The sequence below is a fragment of the Drosophila arizonae genome, chromosome 4 (assembly GCF_054131065.1).
Source record: "Drosophila arizonae isolate 15081-1271.41 chromosome 4, UAZ_ARI_1.0, whole genome shotgun sequence".
Lineage (NCBI taxonomy): Eukaryota > Metazoa > Arthropoda > Insecta > Diptera > Drosophilidae > Drosophila > Drosophila arizonae.
In genome coordinates this window covers 18,416,297-18,439,546 of record NC_142924.1, presented here as the reverse complement: position 1 = coordinate 18,439,546, position 23,250 = coordinate 18,416,297, and the positions used below count along the sequence as shown (strand labels likewise).

At 35.3% G+C, this 23,250-nt stretch overlaps 2 protein-coding genes and 1 long non-coding RNA gene across 4 annotated transcripts; all 3 read left to right on the top strand.

The window, feature by feature from the left end:
• The first annotated feature begins 683 nt into the window (after window positions 1-683).
• Window positions 684-2,557, top strand: LOC149269342 (uncharacterized). 2 transcript variants are annotated; one of them, XR_016269890.1, is made up of 3 exons: window positions 684-1,294; window positions 2,025-2,243; window positions 2,327-2,557. It is a non-coding gene; the product is annotated as an uncharacterized LOC149269342 (long non-coding RNA). The 2 variants fall into 2 exon arrangements; XR_016269889.1 differs by having other exon boundaries at window positions 1,399-2,243.
• Window positions 2,558-5,723: 3,166 nt separating this feature from the next.
• On the top strand, window positions 5,724-8,207 carry Cyp312a1 (Cytochrome P450 312a1). Its single transcript, XM_018008094.2, has 3 exons — window positions 5,724-6,617; window positions 6,681-7,240; window positions 7,299-8,207. Exons 1-3 carry the CDS (start codon window positions 5,983-5,985, stop codon window positions 7,640-7,642), a joined length of 1,539 nt encoding a protein of 512 aa, XP_017863583.1. The 5' UTR covers window positions 5,724-5,982; the 3' UTR covers window positions 7,643-8,207.
• A 9,735-nt stretch (window positions 8,208-17,942) lies between these two features.
• LOC108614148 (reticulon-1-A) lies at window positions 17,943-19,136 on the top strand. The gene is made up of 2 exons (XM_018008098.2): window positions 17,943-18,566; window positions 18,636-19,136. The coding sequence occupies exons 1-2, from the start codon at window positions 18,113-18,115 to the stop codon at window positions 18,956-18,958; spliced, it is 777 nt and encodes a 258-aa protein (XP_017863587.1). The 5' UTR covers window positions 17,943-18,112; the 3' UTR covers window positions 18,959-19,136.
• Window positions 19,137-23,250: the final 4,114 nt, after the last annotated feature.

Below are 23,250 nucleotides of genomic sequence, written 5' to 3'. Positions count from 1 at the left end.
TATTACATAATGTATTTTATAATGTCTATTTTTTCTTTTAATTATAATCTTTTTTTTATAGTTGTCAGTCAGCTAAGTTAAGTTGTTTAAGAAGTGCGCGCATTTGAGCAGATATGTTTATATATTCATATACATATGTACATGGTTTTCTCTAATTCCTTTATATTTATATCCAGCAATATATTTTAAACTAATTTGTTCATAATTTGTTGTTATGGCTAAACTCAAGGTCAATAAATTAAAACGGATGAGCAAAAAAAATTAATAATGAAAAATATTTTGTAGCTTGCCATACCTATGCCTCTTTTTTTAATAATTTAAAAATATTACTATTAATTTTATTTTTAAATTTGGCAAAATGCTATTAAAAGGGAGAGCAGTTCATAGAGCTAATATAATTATATTTAATTTGCTTATATTATTACTATACTAAATTTCATCAAATAATTTTGTTTACTATTTATTTCATTCTTCTTAGTTGTCATTTAATAAAATATATTTATTTTATATTTTACTTATTTATTTATTATTATTTTATTTATATATATATATATATATATATATATATATATATATATATATATATATATATATATATATATATATATATATATATATATATATATATATATATATATATATATATATTTTTTTTTTTTTTTTTTTTTTGCTATATTATTAAATATATTTCATTTTATGATATTTTTGAATATATATTTTTGTATCGCTTTTAAAAAAATACATGTTTTTTTAATATTTAAATTATTCCTTCAGCTTGTAATATTTTATTAGTGGTATTTTTAAAGATTACAAATATAATAATCATCAAATAACTTTTTTCTAATTTGAACTTGAATAAATCGCAGTGGTTAAATAAAAAACGCTAGAAAAACGCGCAGTTTCAGCAGCACTGCTTGCCAAACTGTAGTTGGCGTTAAGCAACAGCTACGTCACCAGCTCATGAACCAGTTTTATATTATTTTTTAAATTGTAAGCATTAAATTTGTAGACAAAATGTTAAAAACAAATATTTTATTTTAATATATCTCTGTTTGTTTTTGTGCATAAATGTATATATTTTGTTTACATATTTTTAAAGAATTTAGAGGCTTAATTCGTTTCAGCTATTATAGCAACATCTCATATTGATTACTGATATAAAAACAAAGTAAGCACGCACAACATATGTTTCTCGCTGTCTGTTCACAGACAAAGTCGAAACCGAAATTTATTTCCATCAATTTCAACTGTTGTTACAGCTGCTTCTTGATGGATGTTAAATGGATTTTCGCACGTAAGCATGAGATCTTTTAAGACTGCGTTTTGGCAAATATCTTGGCTAATTTAATTAAAGCGTACAATTAAAGGCATTTAATTCCTTTTACTTAAATGCATTAGACGATGACGTCAATTAAATTAGATTCTGCAATAAATACACTAATGGAAAATTGCTGCCCACACCGAGAGCAGAGCTGTGGCTGTGACTCTGGCTGAGGGTGTGGGCGTGGCTGTAGGTGGGCATCACGGAACGGAAGCACTGCCTGGCGGCTTATTTGGCGGCAACACCTGAAACCAGTGAGCCACACCCAAGACTCCGCCCCCCTCCCTTGACCAATGTTTGGCACCATGCGGCGCCTACTTACATGCTGTTAATTTATGCTAAACGCATCGCGTCTTTGCATTTAATTGTGAAATTAAATTGGTTGCGATTGATGTGGAAACGATGCGAGTCGGAGCAGGGGGAGGAGAAAGGTTAAATCCTTAAATAACCCTTTTGGGATATAGCTTAAGAGATTTAAACTAAGATTGGTATTAGAAACGGAATCAATTGACATCAATCTGATTTTGAGAAACTTGGCAATGGCTACATCTGAAAAAATAGATATAAATTTTATAAATATATTTACTTTAGTCATTCAGTAATCAATTGTTTTAAATCTGATTGTGACACTGCCTTTAGACAAATGATTCCAATCCATCAATCTCAACTCTCGCATCAATCTCTATCTCTTATCGCCTATCAGATTTCGTCTGGGCCGTTTATTAGGCAGCGCATTTCTATGGCAATATGGCAATTTTCAAGATGCCTTTGCATAAGCAATAATTAAATGTGACCAAATTTAATTTCAGCCACATGGCCGAAATGCAATGTGACAGTTTGGGCGGGGCTGCAAATACAACAACAAATACACATGCAAATGCCTGCATAATTATGCGCTCCCTGTGCCTGAGCCTACGTTTGTGTAAGTGCTTGTTATACATATCTATATCGAAGTGTGTCTGTGTGTGTGTGTGGCGTTCCTGATAATGTGCAGTTTAATTACAGAGCTCTACATGCACACAGACAACAATAATAACAAACTGGGAATGCCAATTGCTGTATGACGAACTGGAAATGCCCTAGAGAGCCCATGAAATATGTGTAAGTCATTCATAATTAGACTTTAATAATGCAAAGTATAGATCAAGAAATGATGAAGCAGAATATAAATCAAACTTAGATTTTAATCAATTTACGATAAATATTTATTTATTATTTTATTTTATTTAGTAATTTCTAAACTTGTAAAATCACTGATTTACATTTAAGCATTTTTGATATGTTTATTAATTTATTAAATTCTATTATTTAATTTTTCATATATTTATTCATTAAATAAAGTTTATTTATTAAATAAATAAAAAAATAAAAATAAAATTAAAGTTTACTATTAAATCTAATTTTTGTAACTTTAATGCATATTCATTTATTTTCTTATGTCTACCAACTTAAATGTTTATTTATTTTTTTATTTTTTATAATATAATAATAGCAGAGAATATAAAAATATAAAATAGTATATATGCATATGTGTATGTATTTCAGACTTTAATATAAATAAATAAAATATATCAGATATAATATCAGCCTTTGTCTGGCTTTCTTTCTCTTATTCATTATATTTTGCTCATGACAAATTCCATCTCATAGCCAATTGACTCATTCTATCAAACCTATTAGGCCTTATAATAGGCAGCTCGACATCTTTGCATAAATTCAAATTAGTTTGCGACATTGTTTCGCCCTTCTCAGGGTCCGTCCCTGAGTATTTCCCCTGCCAGATTCGCATCACTTTTAATTTTATATGTGAGACAATGTGCCTTTTGGTGCTGTCAGGTGCACAACTGTATCTACATCTGATTGTCCCTGATTGTGCACGAGTATGTGTGTGTGCGTGTGTGTGTGCTTATGTGTGTCTGTGTTTGGGTGTTTATTTGTCTGCGCTGTTTATTGGCATCCATTAGATAATGGAATTTATGTCAAACATTTGCTGGACTTCCCACTCGCTGACAAAGTCATCCTGCCTTTGTCACGAGCATGAGCAAATTATCTGGTTCATGCCTAAGACTAACCATATTTCATATTTTATATATACCTATATGTAATAGCGAGTCTGATATGGCTGTGCAACTGTCATTCAATTCATTTTGCATATCAATGCAGTCTAAGAGCTGGGAGACACAAAAAAATAAATAAAAGGTGAACAGGACTGTGTATTTACACTAATTAACACAGAAAAGTTGCTGCGCACAAATAAACATGAATAATTGTAATTAATGTGCTTTTGTGTGGATTGCACGATATCATATCATAGATACCAGAGCGAGTGAGTGTATGTGTGTGTGTATATTCATAAATTCGTAATACTATATATGTATATATATATTTTAATATTTCCTCTCAGTCAACATTCAACGTCCACTTGTTTCAATTCAATATCAAATAAAAAGGCAAGCCGTCTGCTACGTTTTCCATTGTAAATCAAGAGCATTTCCATTTTTTTCCGCATGTTTATTAAAAAAATGTGCAAATATAAATGGCATATACTTCATTTATTAATTAATTTGACAGAAAAAAAAATTGCATTGAAAATCCTTGCAAAGCCTTTAATGAGACACAACTATTTTTATATTTTTATTTTTATTTTTATTTTTTTATAAAAATAAAATAAACTCCCATTGCATATTATATTTCACTGTTTTTTTTCAGCTTGAACTTTGACTTAAATATGCATATTAATTAATATAATTAGAGATTCTAAAGTCAAAGTTTGTAAAGTGTTACCATCTTATTAGCAACAGTTAGCAACTTTTACAGTTGGCTATAACTGACTAAGCAATACGTTGTTTGATGTCCAATTATTTATAATAATTACAAAAACAAACAGTAAAAACAAATATTTAATTAAGATTATTCTTCTGAAATTGTGAGCCGAATGTTAAAATGAAAAAAGAAAAAAATTTTTTAAATAAATGAAAAGTTTTAGAATGTTGTAGTCGGGCACTATCGACCGCTTAATACTCGTTCACGGTACAAAAATAAATGAATTCTTGTTCTTAAATGTCAGATTGTGTTCTGTAATTTTTTACTGCCAAATTGCATTGTTCGGGGTCAAAGACTAAAACATAGCTCTGCTTAAGTAATTTGTATATTAATTTATGATATTGCTTTATTTTTATTTAGTTTATCTATCCTATTTTATCATATTCTAACAAAACTACTAAGCTTTAAACAATAGAGTTTTTTTTATAACTGATTTAATATGTATGCGAATCTATAAAATCTAAATCCTTTATAAGACGAGGCTACCTGAATACCAAGTCGCATATTCCACAAAGCCAATATACTCTTTTCTTTTCACGATGGGAACAAGTATAAAAATTTTTAATAACATCTATTCGCACACTTGGCAAGCTACCCTTCTGCTCCATTATTATTTCTTTATATTTATTAGAGTTCTCCCGCAAATACATCAAATATATATCGCCAGATTCCAGTTTCTAGCAGATTGACAATTAAGAGTCTGATATAAGAAGACGATTGACCTGAGCAAATACATGAGAAAAGGAATGCGCAAAAACAAAACCTGTCTGTCAAATTTTAGATCAAAGTGCGATAGTGCTTTATTCTTTTAAGTTTAGAACGACTAGAAATTACCCTTACTTGGATGTTGAAATTAATATATTAATTAATATGTATGAGCAGATTATCATTATTGATATACATAATTATTATATGCCCCTCATATTATTCCTTCTCTATACAGATTATCACATTCCAATTGCTGTGCAAATAAAAATTTTGTGACACGTTCGCAAAATAATGAAATGTATATTAAATTTAATATTTGAAAATAATTAGCAAACTTGCTGAGTGCCGTAAATCACCCAACTGATGCCCTCCATAGCTCTCTGGGTGTTTCCGATCAACGATCGATGTTTGCGCATCTAGTGGACCGTGTGTCAATTTTGCTCGCATGGGCTAGAATTTGTATGCGTGGGACGTGGTCGCTCATCAAATTTATAATTTCGCAATAACAATATTGAACTTATTTATTTGCCAAGTGAGTGGAGCTCAATCTAAGCACTTTGTTGTTTATCCTCAATGCAAATGAATGGCAATATACCCTGTATAATCGAAATAATAAGAGAAGTATGTTAAATGAAACAGAAGTAACCGAAGTACTTGAGGTATTTCGAGTTGATTCTATAAAGAAAACTGATTTCAGCTCAATCATCATTCGCAACTGGCAACTCTTGCTTTATCCAGTTCATTTATATTCTAGGGTAGCTCTGCAGGCAACCCCTGCGTTTTTAGCATTTGTTTACATCTGTCAGAATACCAAACAAATGATCAGCGAGCAATCAAGACGGGGTACTTAAGCATTGACAACCGAGTAAAAAGAGTCACATCTGCTTCGGATCCAGACGTTGACTAATCGATCGATTTGTATATACACATATACCTGAAACCTTGCTCGCAACTCTATGATCTGTGATCTGTGATCTGTTCATTACTGCATTTTTTGTTGCCAACAAATTTACAACCATATTTACGATATATAATATAGAGTTTTTGTCAAGAAGCTGTGACTGTGACTTATTTAAAATCCGAAATGCAATGCTAATTTTAGACAGTTGCATCTAAGAGCTCGGAGCGGTATGTTGGTCCCGGTTTCGATGTGGCTGCTACTCTTGGGTGCAGTGCTGGCCTATCTCGTATATTCGATTCGCTACCAGGCGCGCATCAATCGACTAACCAGCAGCTGGCCGGCCCCGCCCTCGTTGCCCATCCTCGGACATTTGCACATCTTTGCGAGAATCATTGGGCCGCGTCCCTTTAAGCGCGCCGCGGAGCTGATCAACTCTCATCTGCAGGATCACCGGGGCAAGCTGTGGCTGGGCAACAAGCTTTACATATTCGACTGCAATCCCAAGGATATTCATGCACTCTGCACCGCCAAGCAGCTGCTGCAGAAGACCTCGGACTATCGCGTCTTCGAGAATTGGCTGTGCGAGGGCGTCTTCACCTGCGCTGTGGACAAATGGATGCATCGCCGGAAGTTGGTTGCGCCGACTTTCAACTACAGCATGATTAAGCAGTTTGTGCATGTCTTCGAGCGACAGGCGCGCATCCTGCTGCAGAGGCTGGCCACACTGGCCGACACCGATCAGCCCGTGGATTTCTTTCAGCTCGTCAGCTGCTACACGCTGGACACCATCTGCGAAACGGCGCTGGGCACCACAGTCAACTCGCAGTCGGGCGAGAAGTCGGAGTACTTGGATGCAGTCAGAGAGTGAGTAGGCTATATAGAAGAGCTCACATGGACATCAGTCACTTCAGTTGCTTCGCTTTACAGGATCTTTCACGTATTTGACACCAGGCTGAAGAGTCTACTCTATCGCTATCCACTCATCTATTACTTCACGCCGCTCGCAGCACGCGAGAGGCAACTTCTGAAGATCCTTCACGGCTTCACGAAGGGCATTATTACAAAGCGTTTGGCTCAGCTCGCCTCGGATCTGGCCAATGGCAATAGCGAGGCCACGTCCGACGCCGAGTCCAGTGAGCAGAAAACACGCAGCCTGCTGGATAACTTGCTGCTGGCCCGAGACGCAGACGGCCAGCCGCTGAAGGAGAGGGACATACGCGAGGAGGTGGACACCATCATCTTTGGTGGCTTCGACTTGGTCGCAGCCATGCTCAAGTTCTTCATGTACAACATGACGCTGCATGTGGAGTATCAGCAGCAGTGCCGCGAGGAGATCTGGCGGGTGTGTGGGCGAGATGCAGGCACAGCCATAACGATGGAGCAGATGCGAGAGCTGGCCTACCTGGGCATGTGCATCAAGGAGACGCTGCGCATGTATCCCTCGGCGCCCATCACAGCGCGCCGAGCCACAGCCAATTGCACAATTAGTGAGCGAATTCTACTGCAATATCTAGATTAGCTGGGCTATACTTCGACTCCTTTCAGATGACTTCTTCATACCCAAGGGCAGCGATGTGATCATCTCGCCGATGTATATGGGCCGCTGCGAGGAATTCTTTCCCGAGCCGCTGGTCTTCAGGCCGCAGCGCTGGGCCCGCGATGCCCAGCCCAAGATCGAACCCTCCACCTACATACCCTTCATGACGGGTCCGCGCTGCTGCCTGGGGCAGCGCTATGCCATAGTCATGCTGAAGCTGGTGCTGGCTCACCTCCTCAGGAGTTTCTATTTCGAGCCCCTGGGCGAGCGGCAGGAGAAGGCGCGCCTCATCTTCGTCATGACGCTGCATACCAAAGATCCCTACTACTGCAAGATACGAGCTGTTAAGTGAAACGTGAAAGGACTTCTTTATGCAATATTTTCAAGAGATTGCAATTGCAATTACAATTGCTACCAGAGCTGGTATGCTCAACAGCTCTCGAGGCTCAGACCGGAATACATCTGCGTTAGCCATTGAACCTTTTGTTAAGCCCTTATCAATTCGTTTCGCCTGGCTCCATTCAAAATTTCTGTATTGCATACTTCGCGGCGCACAAATTACGCATCACATTTCCGTTTTTAATGACGGCGGCGACGAGGTCGTATAAAAAAAAAAATAAATAAATAAAAGAAACTGGCAATAATTGTAAGAGTGATGAGTTACAGAACGAATATTGCATGCTCTTGCTGAGAATAATCATCTTGTATATTTTTAATATTTAAAAGTAGTTTTAGATACCAAAAAAAGTCTCTTAGATCATTTTTTTACATTTTCCCTTATTAATATGAGGTTCCTCGTATATACTCATTGTATCTATATTATATGCATTAAAGTCAAAGGTGACGGGCTTTTGCTCGTATGTTTTCATGTAATTCATGCAAGTTAATGAAACATCTAAAATTGTACGAAATTGAGAGTTACATAAAATAAAAAAATAAATAAAAAATATTATAATAAAATAAATAAAGTACTTTGAAATGAAAAGTATAATATATAAACTATGAAATGTAAATTATAAAAAATATGAAATATTGTTTAAATTAAAAAAAATATATATAAAATATTAAATATTGTTTAAAATATAATATGACAAATAAAATATATACAGAATATAATATAAATAAATAAATTAGGTAAGCAAAATATTTTGTCTTTTAAAATATCTTTAAAATCAAACAGTTTATATTGCGCTTTACATAATACATAATATAAATTTAAAAACTATTTTTTTATATACTACATAATATACCACTTTAATAATGCGCCCCAAAAGAGTCTGTGCAAAAATATTATTTTTATGCTTAGCTTCCCTACTTTCCTATTACAATTCGCATCTATGTAAACCATATCAAATATATATATTATTAATTTACAAAAATATATATATACATTAGATCCCATATATATTAGATACCTTGCAAATTTTATCACACACTCACAATACCCTTAAAACACTCTATAATAAAACTCTGTACAATTTGTAGAAATTCTGGGTATTTTTTTTTTATATTCGAGCGAACGCGTTCGTCTAGAAAATAATTCGTTTTTTTCTGTGCCCCGATTTTTATTGTGCGCGCACTGCGGAAAATCAACAAACATTTCCTGGCAATGCTGCGTGTAATAAATAAAAATACATAAAGCAGCCAGCCCGTCGCCCAAACACGAGCCAACAAAACCCACTGCCACATATCCTGCCGTCATATTCCGGTGCAAATTATGGCCGTTGCCTGCTTATTATTACGACTCGACGACGACGACGGCATCGCATATCCTAGCCGAGCGCATAAAATGCAATTTATTTAAATAAAAATCAAGTTTAATTTGCAGTGTCGTAAATTTGCGTTCGTCCGCATTGAATTTCACGCTTTTGTTAACAAGCGCATAAAAGTTTTCGCTTCTGCCAACTGATAGCCCGGAATGTCAAGGGGTAAGCGTGTAATGGACGGCGGCGGGGGCTGTGTGTGTCCTGTGTGCTAACAGAGAGCACTGAACTTGCCAGCAAGACGAGCGACAATTGATGCGTTGCCGAAAGAGTTCAAAACTCTAAGCGAAATATGAATTCGCTTGCATAAAAATTGATTACAGTCGGTGCATAGTAAAAATAGATAAGGAATGTTAAGGCAAGGCAATCGAGCGTGTTCTATAAATGCATAAACCGATTAGTTCTAAACAACAAATGAATAAGACTAATGCGTAAAATCTGAGCAGGCTGCTTGAATAGATAACATGCTAACATGTCCCGGTTGAGCAGCGCTTCTCCAACTACAATGAAGACGACAAATGCATCAAGACATCAATAGCAGCCAATGAGCTGAGCTTTTATACAAATCAATTGTCAGTCAGGTAGAGAAAATTACTTGCTAGCGATAGATTATATTGAATTATTAGGATATCTGTCAGTTTGCAGTTAGGAAATAAATAAAATTAGTATATTTCTACTGCTCACTCTCTCAAGAGATTCCAGTGAACTGTCTGATTACAATTAAAATTTTTTTTTTAATTTTTTTTATTTTTATTTTAATAGTTAAATTGGTAAGACTTATGTCTATTTCGCACCAGTTTCTTGATATGTTACATATCACATCGGATATGGCAGAATTCATCTAAATTGTTTAAAGATTGCACATAAATTATATACCAAATAATACTATTACTACTTCACATTTTGGATACCTTAAGCCATTATTCCTGCCATCAGTAAATCTTCTAGTCAAACACTTGCCTAGAACTGACTTGGTCTATCGAATTTGAGAGATTATTTTGGATTTTTTTTTTCAAAACCAATCAAAGACTTTTCAACAGAATTTTTAATTAATTTTTTAAAATTATTATTCATATTTATTTATTTATATATATTTATATTTATATATATATATATATATATATATTTTTTTTTCTAAAATATATTGCAAATATGGGAGACGATAATTTTAAAATTTTTATATATTATTAATTATTTTTGTATTATATATATTATATTATTATTATTATTATTATTATTATTATTCTATATGAATAATTTTTAAATTGAACTATTTATATAAAATTTATATTTTTATTTTTACATTATACTACTATTCATATATAATTTATGATAATTTAATTTAATTTATATTTTATACTAACTATAGACAAATATATAAGCAGCAAATAATTTCTATAGCTCAAACTGCTACGAAATTCCTTTCAAGTTAATGCCACATTTTATTTGTCTACCATCTTGAGGGAGGCTTTAGATGCTCCACAGATTGTAGCTAGATGTGAATTGGTTTAAGGAAATTGTAACACGTGATTCAATTTCACTGATCGATTTTAATCGATTGTTTCAATTGGTTTTTCGTCAATTTTACTTTTAGATTTGCCCTTGTTTTTTTTTTTTTTTTATTTTTTATTGTAATATCTTCAGGGCCACTTTATGTATTGTTGTTTGGCAATTCAATTCTCGATTTTTATGGGTTTTTAATGTGCAAACGCAGCTACTCCTTTTAATGCCACTCGGCAGCAACCCCTTTGCGCCGTGGCACTTGTAATTCGACTCCCAAATGTATGCTATGATTTTATGTGTTTTTACAGCTAGTTTATGGCCTCGCATTGTTATTGGCAAAAGTTTGCCATATGGGCTCTGTGGCTTTCTATTAAATGCCGTCAAATCGCAAGGCCCCGCAGCACTTTAAGTTTAATCGGCAGGCGCTAATTAGCATATGAGCCGAGGTAATCGAACGCTGGCAGCCGGCCGCAACTTACGTAAATCCTTATCGCAAACATTACCCATTGCCCATTGCCCATTACCCATTACCCATTAGCCATTAGCCATGGCACAATATTGACACAATCGACTTTAGGCTGACGCACAGCACACAATTTGACCACAAATGAGGCTTAGCCTTAAGGCAATATCTCTGCTGCTTACTTCAAAGAGCCGCCCACGCCCCGCCTACAAATGCAACCGCAGCAATGCGTTGCATGTGTGGCAGCCCGCCGAGGCGCCACCGCACAACAATGACAGCGACGATTCCGAGCCAAGCAGCAAACCGCAAAGACAAAAGCCTTTTTTGGCTGCATGTGCGTCTTAATCAAACGTGTTTAAAATTTTGTAGAGCAGTTGGGGCATGGCCCACGGGCGTATGAAATTAACGACCCAAACCATAAATTCATGTTGATGTACAGCTGCTGGACATAAAACTGGGAAAGTGGAAGATGTGGAAAATGTTGAAAATGTGGAAAAACGGCAACAACAACAATAAAACATTTGGCAGGCTCGATTTGATGTCATTTTAATGAGCAGGCCCCGTGAAGATTTGGCACTTTAGATAAATAAAAATATGACAGATGCAAAGATAAAGAGAAGGGGTGAGAGAGGGGGAGAGTGCTCAACAGAGTACTCATCATAATTAAAAGGGCTGACCCGCTGCCGCCTTAGCCGGCAATAAAACTGAAGGATTCATATGGATAATTAAGTTATGGCGGGTGCCAAAAAGCGCCCCGCCCCAGGGGCGAAGGGTTAGGCCTTGCGCATAAAATGTCCAAAGATCGTAAAATATGAAGCAGGCTTTTAGCCGGAGCGACTTAATTTGAAAGCCAGCCATAAAAATGCAGCTGCGCCATAAACATTTATGCATAATTTGTATAAATAAATAAATGTATTTTTTATGATTTTTTAATTGACAAGTGAATTAAGCGAAGCCAAGCTTACGAAATGAATTAAAAACTTAAACTCTTAAATTCTCACTTACCTTTCAGCTGCTGTCAAACAATGAAATCTAAATGCAAAGCAGCAGCGGGCGCGCCTTTTGGCAAATGCAATTAAGTCCGCAGTCTGAAGTCTGCAAGTAAAGTGTAAGCAAAGAAAAGTAAGCAAAAAATTGGCAAATATCGGGGCAAAAGGGTTACGCGACGGCCAAATTACAAACTGTTGCTAAAAATGTCAACTTAAACTCTTTATGCACAGCAATTTTGGCCAACAAACAGAGACAGGAGACGGCAGACGCAGAGCAGACGCCAGCTGTCTTGTCCATGGACTAGTCGGGGGGCGTGGCTAATTACAGTGCACAGCAAATAACAGAAAAGAGAGAAGAAAAAAAAAACGAAGATAGGGAAAAAAGAAAATTAATATAAACAAATGCAAGTAAAGATATTCCCCAAAGCTAACCGAAGCTGCAAATGCCATAGGGAGAGGGAGAGAGACAGAGAGAGAGAGAGGACGCAGGAGCTGCAGTTAAGACGTTAAACAGACACAAAATGCCAAACACGTTTCTGGCTGAAAATAAAAATACAAATAAAAAAAATGTAAAAAAATAATACAGAATTAATTAAAGCAAACAAAAATTGTATTTGATCAGAATGCATTGTGCATTGCCACTGGGAATCAAAGTTGTCAGCTCAGCAGCTACTCAATGCCAAAAACCACAAAACAATAATAACACAACTGAGCAGAAAGCAAACAATTGCAACTGCAACTGCCACTCCCACTGCCACTGCCACTGCCACGCCCACAGCAACAGCAACAGTTTCCCGTTGCGTTTGTTGTGGCTTTTGGCATAAAGTTTTTGTTCAACATTTCAGCCGCTGTTGCTGCTGTTGTTGTTGTTGTTGTTGCTGCCGCCACTTGAATGAAACAAGCAAAAGTTAAATTCAAAACTTTTGCCTACTCAACAATGTAGCTGGTGCAGATATCCTATCTGGCCACAGCTTACATATGTGTGCGTGTGTGTGTGTGCTGCCACAAAAGTTTGCCACACTTGCAACACTGTTGCACGCCATTGAATGACCGAAATGGCCAAAACTCGAGGCTAAACTTTAGGTTCAATGCGTTTGTTGTAAATTAATGGGGTTTGCAGTTTGGTTTTTGGGGAGCGCCTGCTATTTTGCATTTATGAAATTGTCGAGAAGCTAGATCGATAGATCCCAAAGAGGAAGTTGTGTTTCTAGCGGATATTAGAATAAGCTCAGTGCAAAAGTAACAAGTGGATGCAAGTGGATGCAGGTAGATGCTAGTTCTAGTTTATGAATAGTATAATCAAAGTAAACTAGAGTCATTTATAGCTGAGTTTGCTAGAGTAGAGTATAATATCATTTAAAAATATTATATTCACGTACTTTAATATATCATAGTGTCTGGTCACACTGTTGAGCAGACTTTCTCTTCTTCTTCTGTGTTGTAAGTAAAATCATACAATTAAAATAAGAGATAAGAATTAATATTATAAAAATATTATAAAATCATATTAGAAGAAATATTTCAAGAGTTTCAGGCAGTCATTTAGACAAGTAATATAAATAATATATATAATAATATAAAAACATATTTTATATCAATTAAATATTTTCATGCCCTGAACTCAATAATGGATATTTTTGAATTGAGTAGATTTTTCTTGTTTTCGATACACACATGCACATGTTTGACTAAAACAAAATAAAATTAAATAAAAATAGAAAATATAATTTATATCACATTAATATTAATATTAATATGATCTCTTTTATGTAAATTATTCTATAAATTTTTTATAAGTCAAAATGTTATTAATATTCTTATTATTTTTGGTTTATTTATTTCGACCGGCCTGTAAATACAAAAATAAATAAATAAAAATAAAAAACAAAAACAAAATTATAATAATAATGATAGTAAAATTTAAAAATATAAAAAATCAACAAAAAAAATAATAATTCTTTTAAATAAATACGAACACTGACAACAATCGTAAAATTATAATTCGTAGCTAAATATACAAGGAACAAAGCTATATATATATACTAGATATAAAAAAATAAACCAAAAGATAATAATTCCATTAGTATAAATATTAATATTAACAACAATAATAATAATATTATTCTTAACTAAATATTCAAGGGAAATAAAGCTCAATAAAAACATTTAAATAAAATAAATAAATACATTTTTATGCTTCTCCCTTCAGTATGTGTGAGTTAAGGCAAGTAGCTAGATTGCTAGACTTTCACTTCCCCTTCGAGCAGTTTCCCCTTTAATAATTGCCCCGATAGTTGCAGCCCTTATCAATTACAAAAGGGCAAAAGGGTTGCTAAATGTGCTTAAAAGCCATAAATTGGATTACTCTAGCAACAATTAGAGCCAAAGAGTGGCTAAAAGGTTTGACTTGAGTACGCGTCTGATAAATCAGCAGCTGCTTCAACAATCAAAGTGCAAATGGGAAATATTTTTTTTTAATGCATTAAAGCCAAGAGTTTCAGTTGGTAAGCCTATTAGACGGGAGATGAAGAGAAATAGAAAAAGAGTTGCACTTTTAATTACTGGGATACAGAATCCATTAAAAATTGAAAATGCCAAAATGCCTTTATAAGGTGTTCTGCCCAGCTGCCCCAATGGACAAGGAAACTCAAGTGGCAAGGCTGTCATGGAGCTGCACAATGGGGAGAGAAAAAAAATAAAGATACAAATGCACAAATGCTGAGACACTGTCTGCCTGTCTGCCTGTCCATCAGTCCGTTTGTCTGTCCGTCTGTCTGTCAGCTCTGAGGCGCAACTAATGAGCGGCAAGCATGGAAGTGGGCAAATCTGGTAACTTAAGTCCGATGCCATGGCCGAGCACCTTGCTCGGAGCGACTACGTCTCAAGTCAAGTCAACCGGGTCCGGCAGCAGCAACACTTATTTTAATGAGAAATTCTAATTTCACCAATAATACAAAAGACCCTCCACGGCGGCAGCCAGATATTTGTGCAACTGCTCTGTGATTGCTTTTCGCCACTCGGCCGTGACGAAAACAAAGCATCGCCCCAGTGCCAGCCCAGCTCGTAGGAAAAAGAAAAAGACACAAAAATTCTTAGTATTTGCTGGGCTGCAATTAGATGAGACGGTGCGAAGGTGCTTCGACGGGTTGGCCATAAGCATTGGCGAGGGTAAGTCTCGGCAAATATAAACAGAGTCTCTTTCGACTCACCTCGACTCTTGCTCTGATTTTTGGAGCATTTGCAAATTTATGCAAAACTCAATCAAAATTACAGGAAATTAATATGCAAACGTCACATGTGCAGGACATCAAATGCTCGTATTTACCAAACGTCGGCAGTTTAATTAAACTAAATTCCCTGGAGCGGAGACAGCACGACAACACGTCCACCGAGCATAATAAAACATTTGACAACTTGTCAATTGATCAATGAACAACAACAGCAACACGAAACTGTGCGAAAAATCTCAAGAAAATCAACTTGAGGCATCCTCAGAGCATGCAAAACAAATAAATGAATGAATGCAAATGAAGGAGCTGAACACATAAAATTACTTAAATTTGTAATAGCCATGAATGTTTTCTTACAATTGGCTGTCAGAAATCAGAGACGTCTTCGACCAGCTAGCAAAAAACTGGGCGAAACTCTGGAATAAAGTTGTCATTTAAATGCTATACTCTATGAATAAATCCACGCACACACAAACACACAAACATACATACATATATATATATATACAATATAGTCGATACAATGCATGGCCAAACAATGCTAGGAATTTCTTGTATTAAAATCGAAATAGCCTGAGCAACCCCTCAGACGTGCTGAATCTCTCTCTCTATCCCTCTCTCACTCTCTCTTTCTCTATGTTGGCTGCTGAATATTTGGCTAGGCTGCTGCCCTTACAGCTGTCAACATGTTTAATTGAAACTGACACTCAGTGTCATTTTATGGCCATTGCCATGCGTTACCTTAACTGTAACTGTAACTCGAGTCTTGGGCCGAGTCTTGGCTTGATTATTGCACCACATTCCTATCGACTTGGCCAGCAATCGGGTTGGGGTTGGAGCTGGAGTTGAAGTTGGAGTTGGGGCTCGGTGGGTGGGGCAGAGTTGTATATTAGTTAAATTTATGGTTGACAATGTTGCACATGTGTGTGTGTGAGTGTGTGTATTATGTATGTGTGTGTATAGGTATGTGTGCTTTGACTGAGGCTTATTTGATTTGCAAGGCACTTGCTAATAGATGAACGTACGCTGTATAAGTGTAATACATGTAGTGCAAGGCTGAACTATGAGGGCAACTTGTACTTCTTTATAAATGTTTTTGCTCTTATATTATATTTATCGACTTCTGCATATTTTCTATATTTTTATAATAGTTTATATATATAGTTTCTTCTTGTTTTTCGAGTTCTTTTATATATTTTTTATCTCATATATTTATAAATTTTTATATTCTTTTTTTTTCACATTATTATTATGTTCTTTGTAATTTTATATATTATATTTATATATATTTTATATATTATGATCATTATTTTTATTTTTAGTATATTTTATTATTATTTTATCGACATATTTTATTTAGTTTTTCTTATAATATATTTACAAATATTCATATACTTTATATCTTCTTATTATTATTTATATTTAGTTTTTCTTATTTTGTATTCTTTAAGCCCTGATAAACGTTTTTTTTTAATATTCTATTTTATACTTTAAATATTGTTATTACTCTTTATTATTTATATTTTTCAAATCTTTTATTTTATTTTTTTAAATTTGTAATTTTTATGGTGCTCATTCATTCATTACAATGAATATCTGTGTTTTTATTCTTTCTTTTACAACTTCCCTTAATTTAATTTAAAATCTTTGGCTCACATATAAGTTTGTATATAAAATAGCTTGTTGGGGAATTCTAGATCTCTCTATTAATTGCATTTTTAAAAAAAGCGACAAAAACTCTACTAATACACTATGAAGCAATCCAAGACTTACATCATTACATTCTCTAATTCAATGTTCTACATACAAACATTTACAAATGCATTCTATGAATTTTCATAAATGGAATGCCAATGCTATCCGGAATATTTATTTCTTAGCATATAAATTATTTTTAAAATATTTAATATACAACTACCTTTTTATTAATTTATTACCATTATTCCGCACACATCTTACCTTATACTTTACTTATTTATTTTTGATTTTTCTACTTTTCAAAGGGAACTGCTTACACTGTATTTGCTTTGCTCGGTCGAATGGGCTCAAGTGCCGAATACTTGGACTCTGGCAAGTATTTTACAACAATTTTGGTTTTTTGTAATTTTGAGGGTGGTTGTTGCGCACTTGATGTCATTTTAACGCCATCGATTCATATTATTTGCCCAAGATATCAGCGTAATTCCTTTGACAAATCAATTGGCAAATGCCACTCGATGGCATGCCACAGAAGGCTAAGAGCTCTCTCCTCGAACACCCGATTGCCGATGACACCTCGGCTGCAAGTGCTGTTTGCCCAACTCATTGAGTCTCAATAGGTTCTGTCGGAGTGTTAAACTTGACACTTGTTGGCGCAACAGATCAAAAGCGACCAAACTGTGCGTGAGTGCAATTATTTACCCAAAAATACATGAAATGTATGCGCATGTATACGTATTTTTAAGAAATGCAATCAGCTTTAAATAAACATATTAAGAATTTCATTCTATGCAAATTAGACGTGAGCTGAAGCCCCAAGGGAGCGCATATGACACAGAAATTGCGTATGCTAAACACGCAGAAAAAGGGTTAGAAATATAGGAAATTACTTGTAGAGGTAGCTAAAGAAGAGTTCTGGCAACATATGGTCTTTCTTAAAAAAGGAAATTTGATTGCCTAGCAGGCTGTCTTTGAGCTCAGATCTGCTATCGATCTAGTAAGTCAAGTTCTCTCAAACCTATTTGCCTTATTCACATTTTGATTTTACTTTCATTTTGATTTTCTGTTTTTACTTTTCAAATCTCATATAATAGGAATCACAGTTGGCACCTCGTCTGCTGCCTGAATTAGATTTCAATACTAAAATAATTTGATTTTAAGCTAACTACATAAAGAATGGATCAAAATATGCCTGACACGTTGACGGCATGGCGGGCGCTCGTGCTCTGGCAGAATTGGCGCAGGACGGCGCTGTTCTTTATATTCACGTTGACTCTGCTGCTGGACATGGCCACCAATCCGGTGATTAGCGTGGCAAGCGTTGCTGGCGCCATAACCATATCGATATGCATTGCCTATTGCTGCTACGTGTGGGGCATGCGGAAGCTGCGCAAGAGCTGCAATGCGGAGCATCCGTTGAAGCGCTATCTCGACATGGATGTCACCATCTCAAGGAAGACCGCCGAGCAGCTGGCTCATCTCTTGGTCTCCAAACTGAATCCGATACTCTTGCGTTTGCGATCGCTGTTCCTCGTGGAGGATATGCTCGATTCGCTGAAGATGCTATTAATTTTCTGCTGCCTTAATATTGTGGGCGACTTTATCAAGGGAATGACTCTGCTAGTAGTGGGTAAGTATGGGTATGAGTATGGTCTCAGTTGACCTTCTCTCTAACCCGAATCTTTCATCTTTCTTTTAGCTTTCATCCTACTCTTCACTTTACCCAAACTATACGTGTGGAAGAAGAAGACCATCCACAAGAAGCTCGAGCAATTGCAAATGTTGAAGGCTCAGCTGCTGTCTTCAAACCCTAAGATGACTACAGTTCCCACTGTTGCAGTGGATCCTCAAGTCCTGGACCCAGATCTGAAGAAGATGAACTATGTAGATAACGACATGGAAATCGACACTGAGCAGTACGATACTTATGAACAGACTAGCACGCCGGACTGTTCGTCGGACTACACCTGGCAGGAGAAGAACATGCCCAGCGAGGGGATTTTGCAATCTAAACAGCTCTAATTATTTTCGATTATTTTTAAAGCATTTTTTTACTTGAGGCTCTCTGTAAACGTAGAGACGAACGAAATAAACTTAAATTCTACGTGAAAGCCTCAACATGGCCTTTTGGCAGTTGAATACCAAATACTTATAGAATATGAAATATAGTATATATGTATATAGATAGAGATGGACATATATATAGAGATATAGAGAGAATATAAAACATATAACATAAAACATATAAAATATAAAATAAAAAATATAAAATATAAAATATAAAATAAAAAATATTAAATATTAAATATAATATATAAAATATAAAATATAAAATATAAAATATAAAATATGAAATATAACATATAAAATATAAAATACAAAAAACAAAACAAAATATAAAATATAAAATATAAAATATAAAATATAAAATATAAGATATAAAATATAAAAAGTAAAATTTTTTTAAATATATAAAATACAAAATATAAATCAGAAAATATAAAAATTAATAAATTGCTACTGAGTTTCATATAAAATTATTTTCTATTAAAAACCTAAGCCAACCGCCTTTTACAGACTCAGCTATATCCTTCAGAGCTATCAAAAAATATATCTAACTGCCGTCCAATCATAATTAATAGTAAAATCCAAAAAGACATTTTCCAGCCATAAATTCTGCATTGTTGCCCACAAATGTCAAAAACCTTTTCACACATTTTGAGTTATCACGCCGAGCAGAGCAGAGCAGAGCCGAGCAGAGCTGTCGCCCCTGCTCCAGGCCGTAGCTGCCGACGTTGGCACTATGAATAACATTTATAGGGAAATATATTTGCTACACATTCCCAAAAAACTTTCAAGCCACTTTTATGCTGGCGACGATGCGTTTTTATGCGTCAAATTTGCCGGCTGGTCTCTCGCTCAGAATGTCGTAAATGTGCTGCGAAAAGCAAAAGGGTCGTCCCTTTATCGATGCAGTGCAGCACAAATTGTAAATCGTATGCAAAATGCCATTAAAACTATATACATATACATATATATATTCGACTACCAAACCGCAGCATCTATGGCTGCGTCTATAAAGCGGACGCCGTTAAAAAGCTGACGAGCTCTAGGTCCAAGAGAGGTAATTAGTTTTTTGGCCCATGTCTGTGGGCCACATAAAAGATGTCTCGTTACAGCCACGCCCAGCCCAGCCCAGCCCAGCCGCCTCTTGTAAGCCATTAAAACCCGCAACCAGTCGAGCAATTCATCAATCAGTTAGCAGCGGCTTCGGCTCGGACTTGGCGCCATTCGCATTTCGTATCAAAATGGGAATTTGTTTAGTTTTTATTACCGCGCGTAAATGTCATAAAAATCTTGGTCTTCTTCTTCATTTTTATTTTTTTGTAAAATGCAGTCAGCGCATATATGTTTTTATGGTTTGGCGCTTTTAAGGTAATTGCATTAGATTTATTTGCGCACTTGATGATATTTTACATCGACAGAGTTTAGTTTGGGATTGGAATGGTAAAGGCAGTGGTGCACGGTACAGAGATGCAGAGCATCGACAACTATATGATATGATATGACGTATGTAGAAATGGTATATATGTATGTATCACATATGCAGAATCATAAAGGAGATGCATATGTTTTATAATTCAACATTAAATTTCTTGCTTGAATATGTATGTTGTTAAATATATAAATAAATTATATATTTGTAATACTATATACTGTAATACTATATACTATATAAATTATATATTTATAATACTACATATTTGTTTGGCATTACTCGAAAAGTGAAAGAGGGAAATAGAAATAAAGGGAGAAAGAGAAGCATACTTCTTACTTCTCTTACTTCTAGTTCACATAATTTTTACGACAATAAAGCGATTTCTCTTTAAGAAAACATTTCTTATAGATTTAATTGCCAATTTTAACTCTCAATGTAAATTTGATTTAGACTAAAAACATGAAGAGAATTCTTTTTACTTCATAATTGCAATTCCCCATGCAATAATGGATAGAACCAGAGAGAGAAACGCATAGAAAGGAGAGAGAGAGAGAGAGAGAGAGTAAAACAGCTCTTTGCCTATAAGAAAAGAAACCCAGAGTAACTCCATTCCAAATCTGAATGACTTTGCAGTCGCGGGCATTAGCGTGGAAAATTACATATGCAAATCCCACATAATTATCAGGAGTAGCTCTTATGATACGACCACTTGCTCGCCGAGCTTAAATGCAAATAAGAAAATTGCGTTAATTTTTCATAGAGCGGCGAGGCAAGTTGAGTTGAGTTGGGTTGAGTTGAGTTGAGTTTTCCTTCAGTGGCTCATTTATCAGCGTTGTCAGTGGAGTTCGCGTTGGCAGAATTTGAATATAATTTGAAAACGATGACAAAAGCTCTTTTCAGGCTAAGTAATTATGCACACATGTGTGAGCCGTGGGAGGTGGGCGGTGGGTGGTGAGCAGGGGGAGGTGGTTGATGTTACATAGTGCAAGAGACGTAACGTAGATTAAAAAACATTAACACTTGCTTACAAATCAGTCAAGATAAATTGTGGCATCATTAGTCATTAGCTGCTTGTATATAGAAAAGGTCTGTTCCTAAATCCCCAACCCTAACCGACTCTCTGACTCTCAAATGGTAATCATGTGTGCTTGCTGTTTGCTATAGCTGTCCAATTTTTCACCAGCGATGAGGGCTGAGGGGTTGCAAAGGCGGCATAAGACTACGACATTTTCCAGTCATAAGAGATACCAGGCATTCATATGCAAATTCTCTGTGGCTTCTTTTGTGAACTGAAAATTATTTATTGCAAGTCATTAGCTTTAGCTGGTGATGCACAAGTACAGCTAAGCTTAATAGATCTAGCATTTAGTTACACTCAATAACTGAGTCTATGTGTGTGAGCATTACGAAGTTTTTGACGCCTTTGTAGATCAGAATGCTAAGCGTTTGCAGTGCTTCAAGTCAGAATCATTGAATTGATATGTAAATAAGATTGCTCGAGTTGGATAACTGCGAGTGGATTACACCAGAAATACGCTTGAAGATTATTTACAGAAAATCTCGATTTCATTTAGTTCTATTTTCAGAGAAGTGGGTAAAGAAGAAGAAGAAGAAGAACTTATTGTCCGTGTGTACTTTGTGATGTTGATATCATATAACTATTGTGACTTATGAAATGTGCAAAAAGTCGTTAAAGTATTATACCGTGTTTAATAGATTACTTAAAGAACTTGTCGATTGTATTTATTGAACTATTGTCTGATATCGATTTTAATCGATTTCTTGACAAAGTTAAAGATTATATCCAATATTTTTAATCAAAACTGAAAACTAGAGAGACTTACGAATAAAATTTCATAGTTAAAGACTAGACTAAAAGAGTCCCTGTTTGAGATATTATATACTACATAAGTATCAACCATTTAATTCTCATTTTATACAGCATAGAGTTTTACTATTTTAATATATTCTGCTACTTTTTCGTATACCTCTTGAAATGTAAATTCGACTAAATACTAAATACTTTTAAAGTAAACATTATTCAGAAAGAAATACTTTAAACTTCTTTCCATTCATGTAAGCTCACATTACATTAGAAACTCATAAAACAAGCGAGAATAAGCCTTGGAAAATCCTTTAATGTGCCTAATTGAAACTGTCATTCATTAGACAGCGAATACCCAGAACAGATTTGCCAAACAGAAGATTTATGGTGTGCCAAAATACATTTGTGTTACAACGACTTTAGTTTTATTTGAATTCCGAGCGGACATGCGAGTCTCTGAGAGGATGTGCCCAAAGTTCATTAATTATGATTGGAGACAGTTGTACAATTAATAAAGGCAGTCCGCCGTCCGCAGTCCGCCGTCCGCAGTCCGCCGTCCGCAGTCCGCCGTCCGCAGTTCGCAGTCAGTAGCCAGAGAAAGCTCACTGCGGTCAATTGGGGTCCACTGAATGGGGGTTGACTATAGGCACGGTATATACATATATCCATCCGATAGTCAGGAAGTTCAGTTTTCGCTCGCTGTTTTTCTAGGATTGTGTTTGGTTTTGTTTGTGTTTTGCTTGGCGCTTTGCGATTATGATCGGACTTTGATTTATGGTCTTATGTGCAAATTTATTGCCTTTAATTGTGTGCACGTCGCTTACTTAAGCTGAGACTCACTCTCACTCTCACTCTCACTCTACTCCCGCGCTCACTCGCTCTCTCCTAGTCAAACTCTTGCCAAAGTGGTGTTAGCTAATTGAAAAAAGCTGTGATAAGGAAATAATCGCAAGATTTAGTGAGCCAGCAACTAAATTTATACCCATGAGC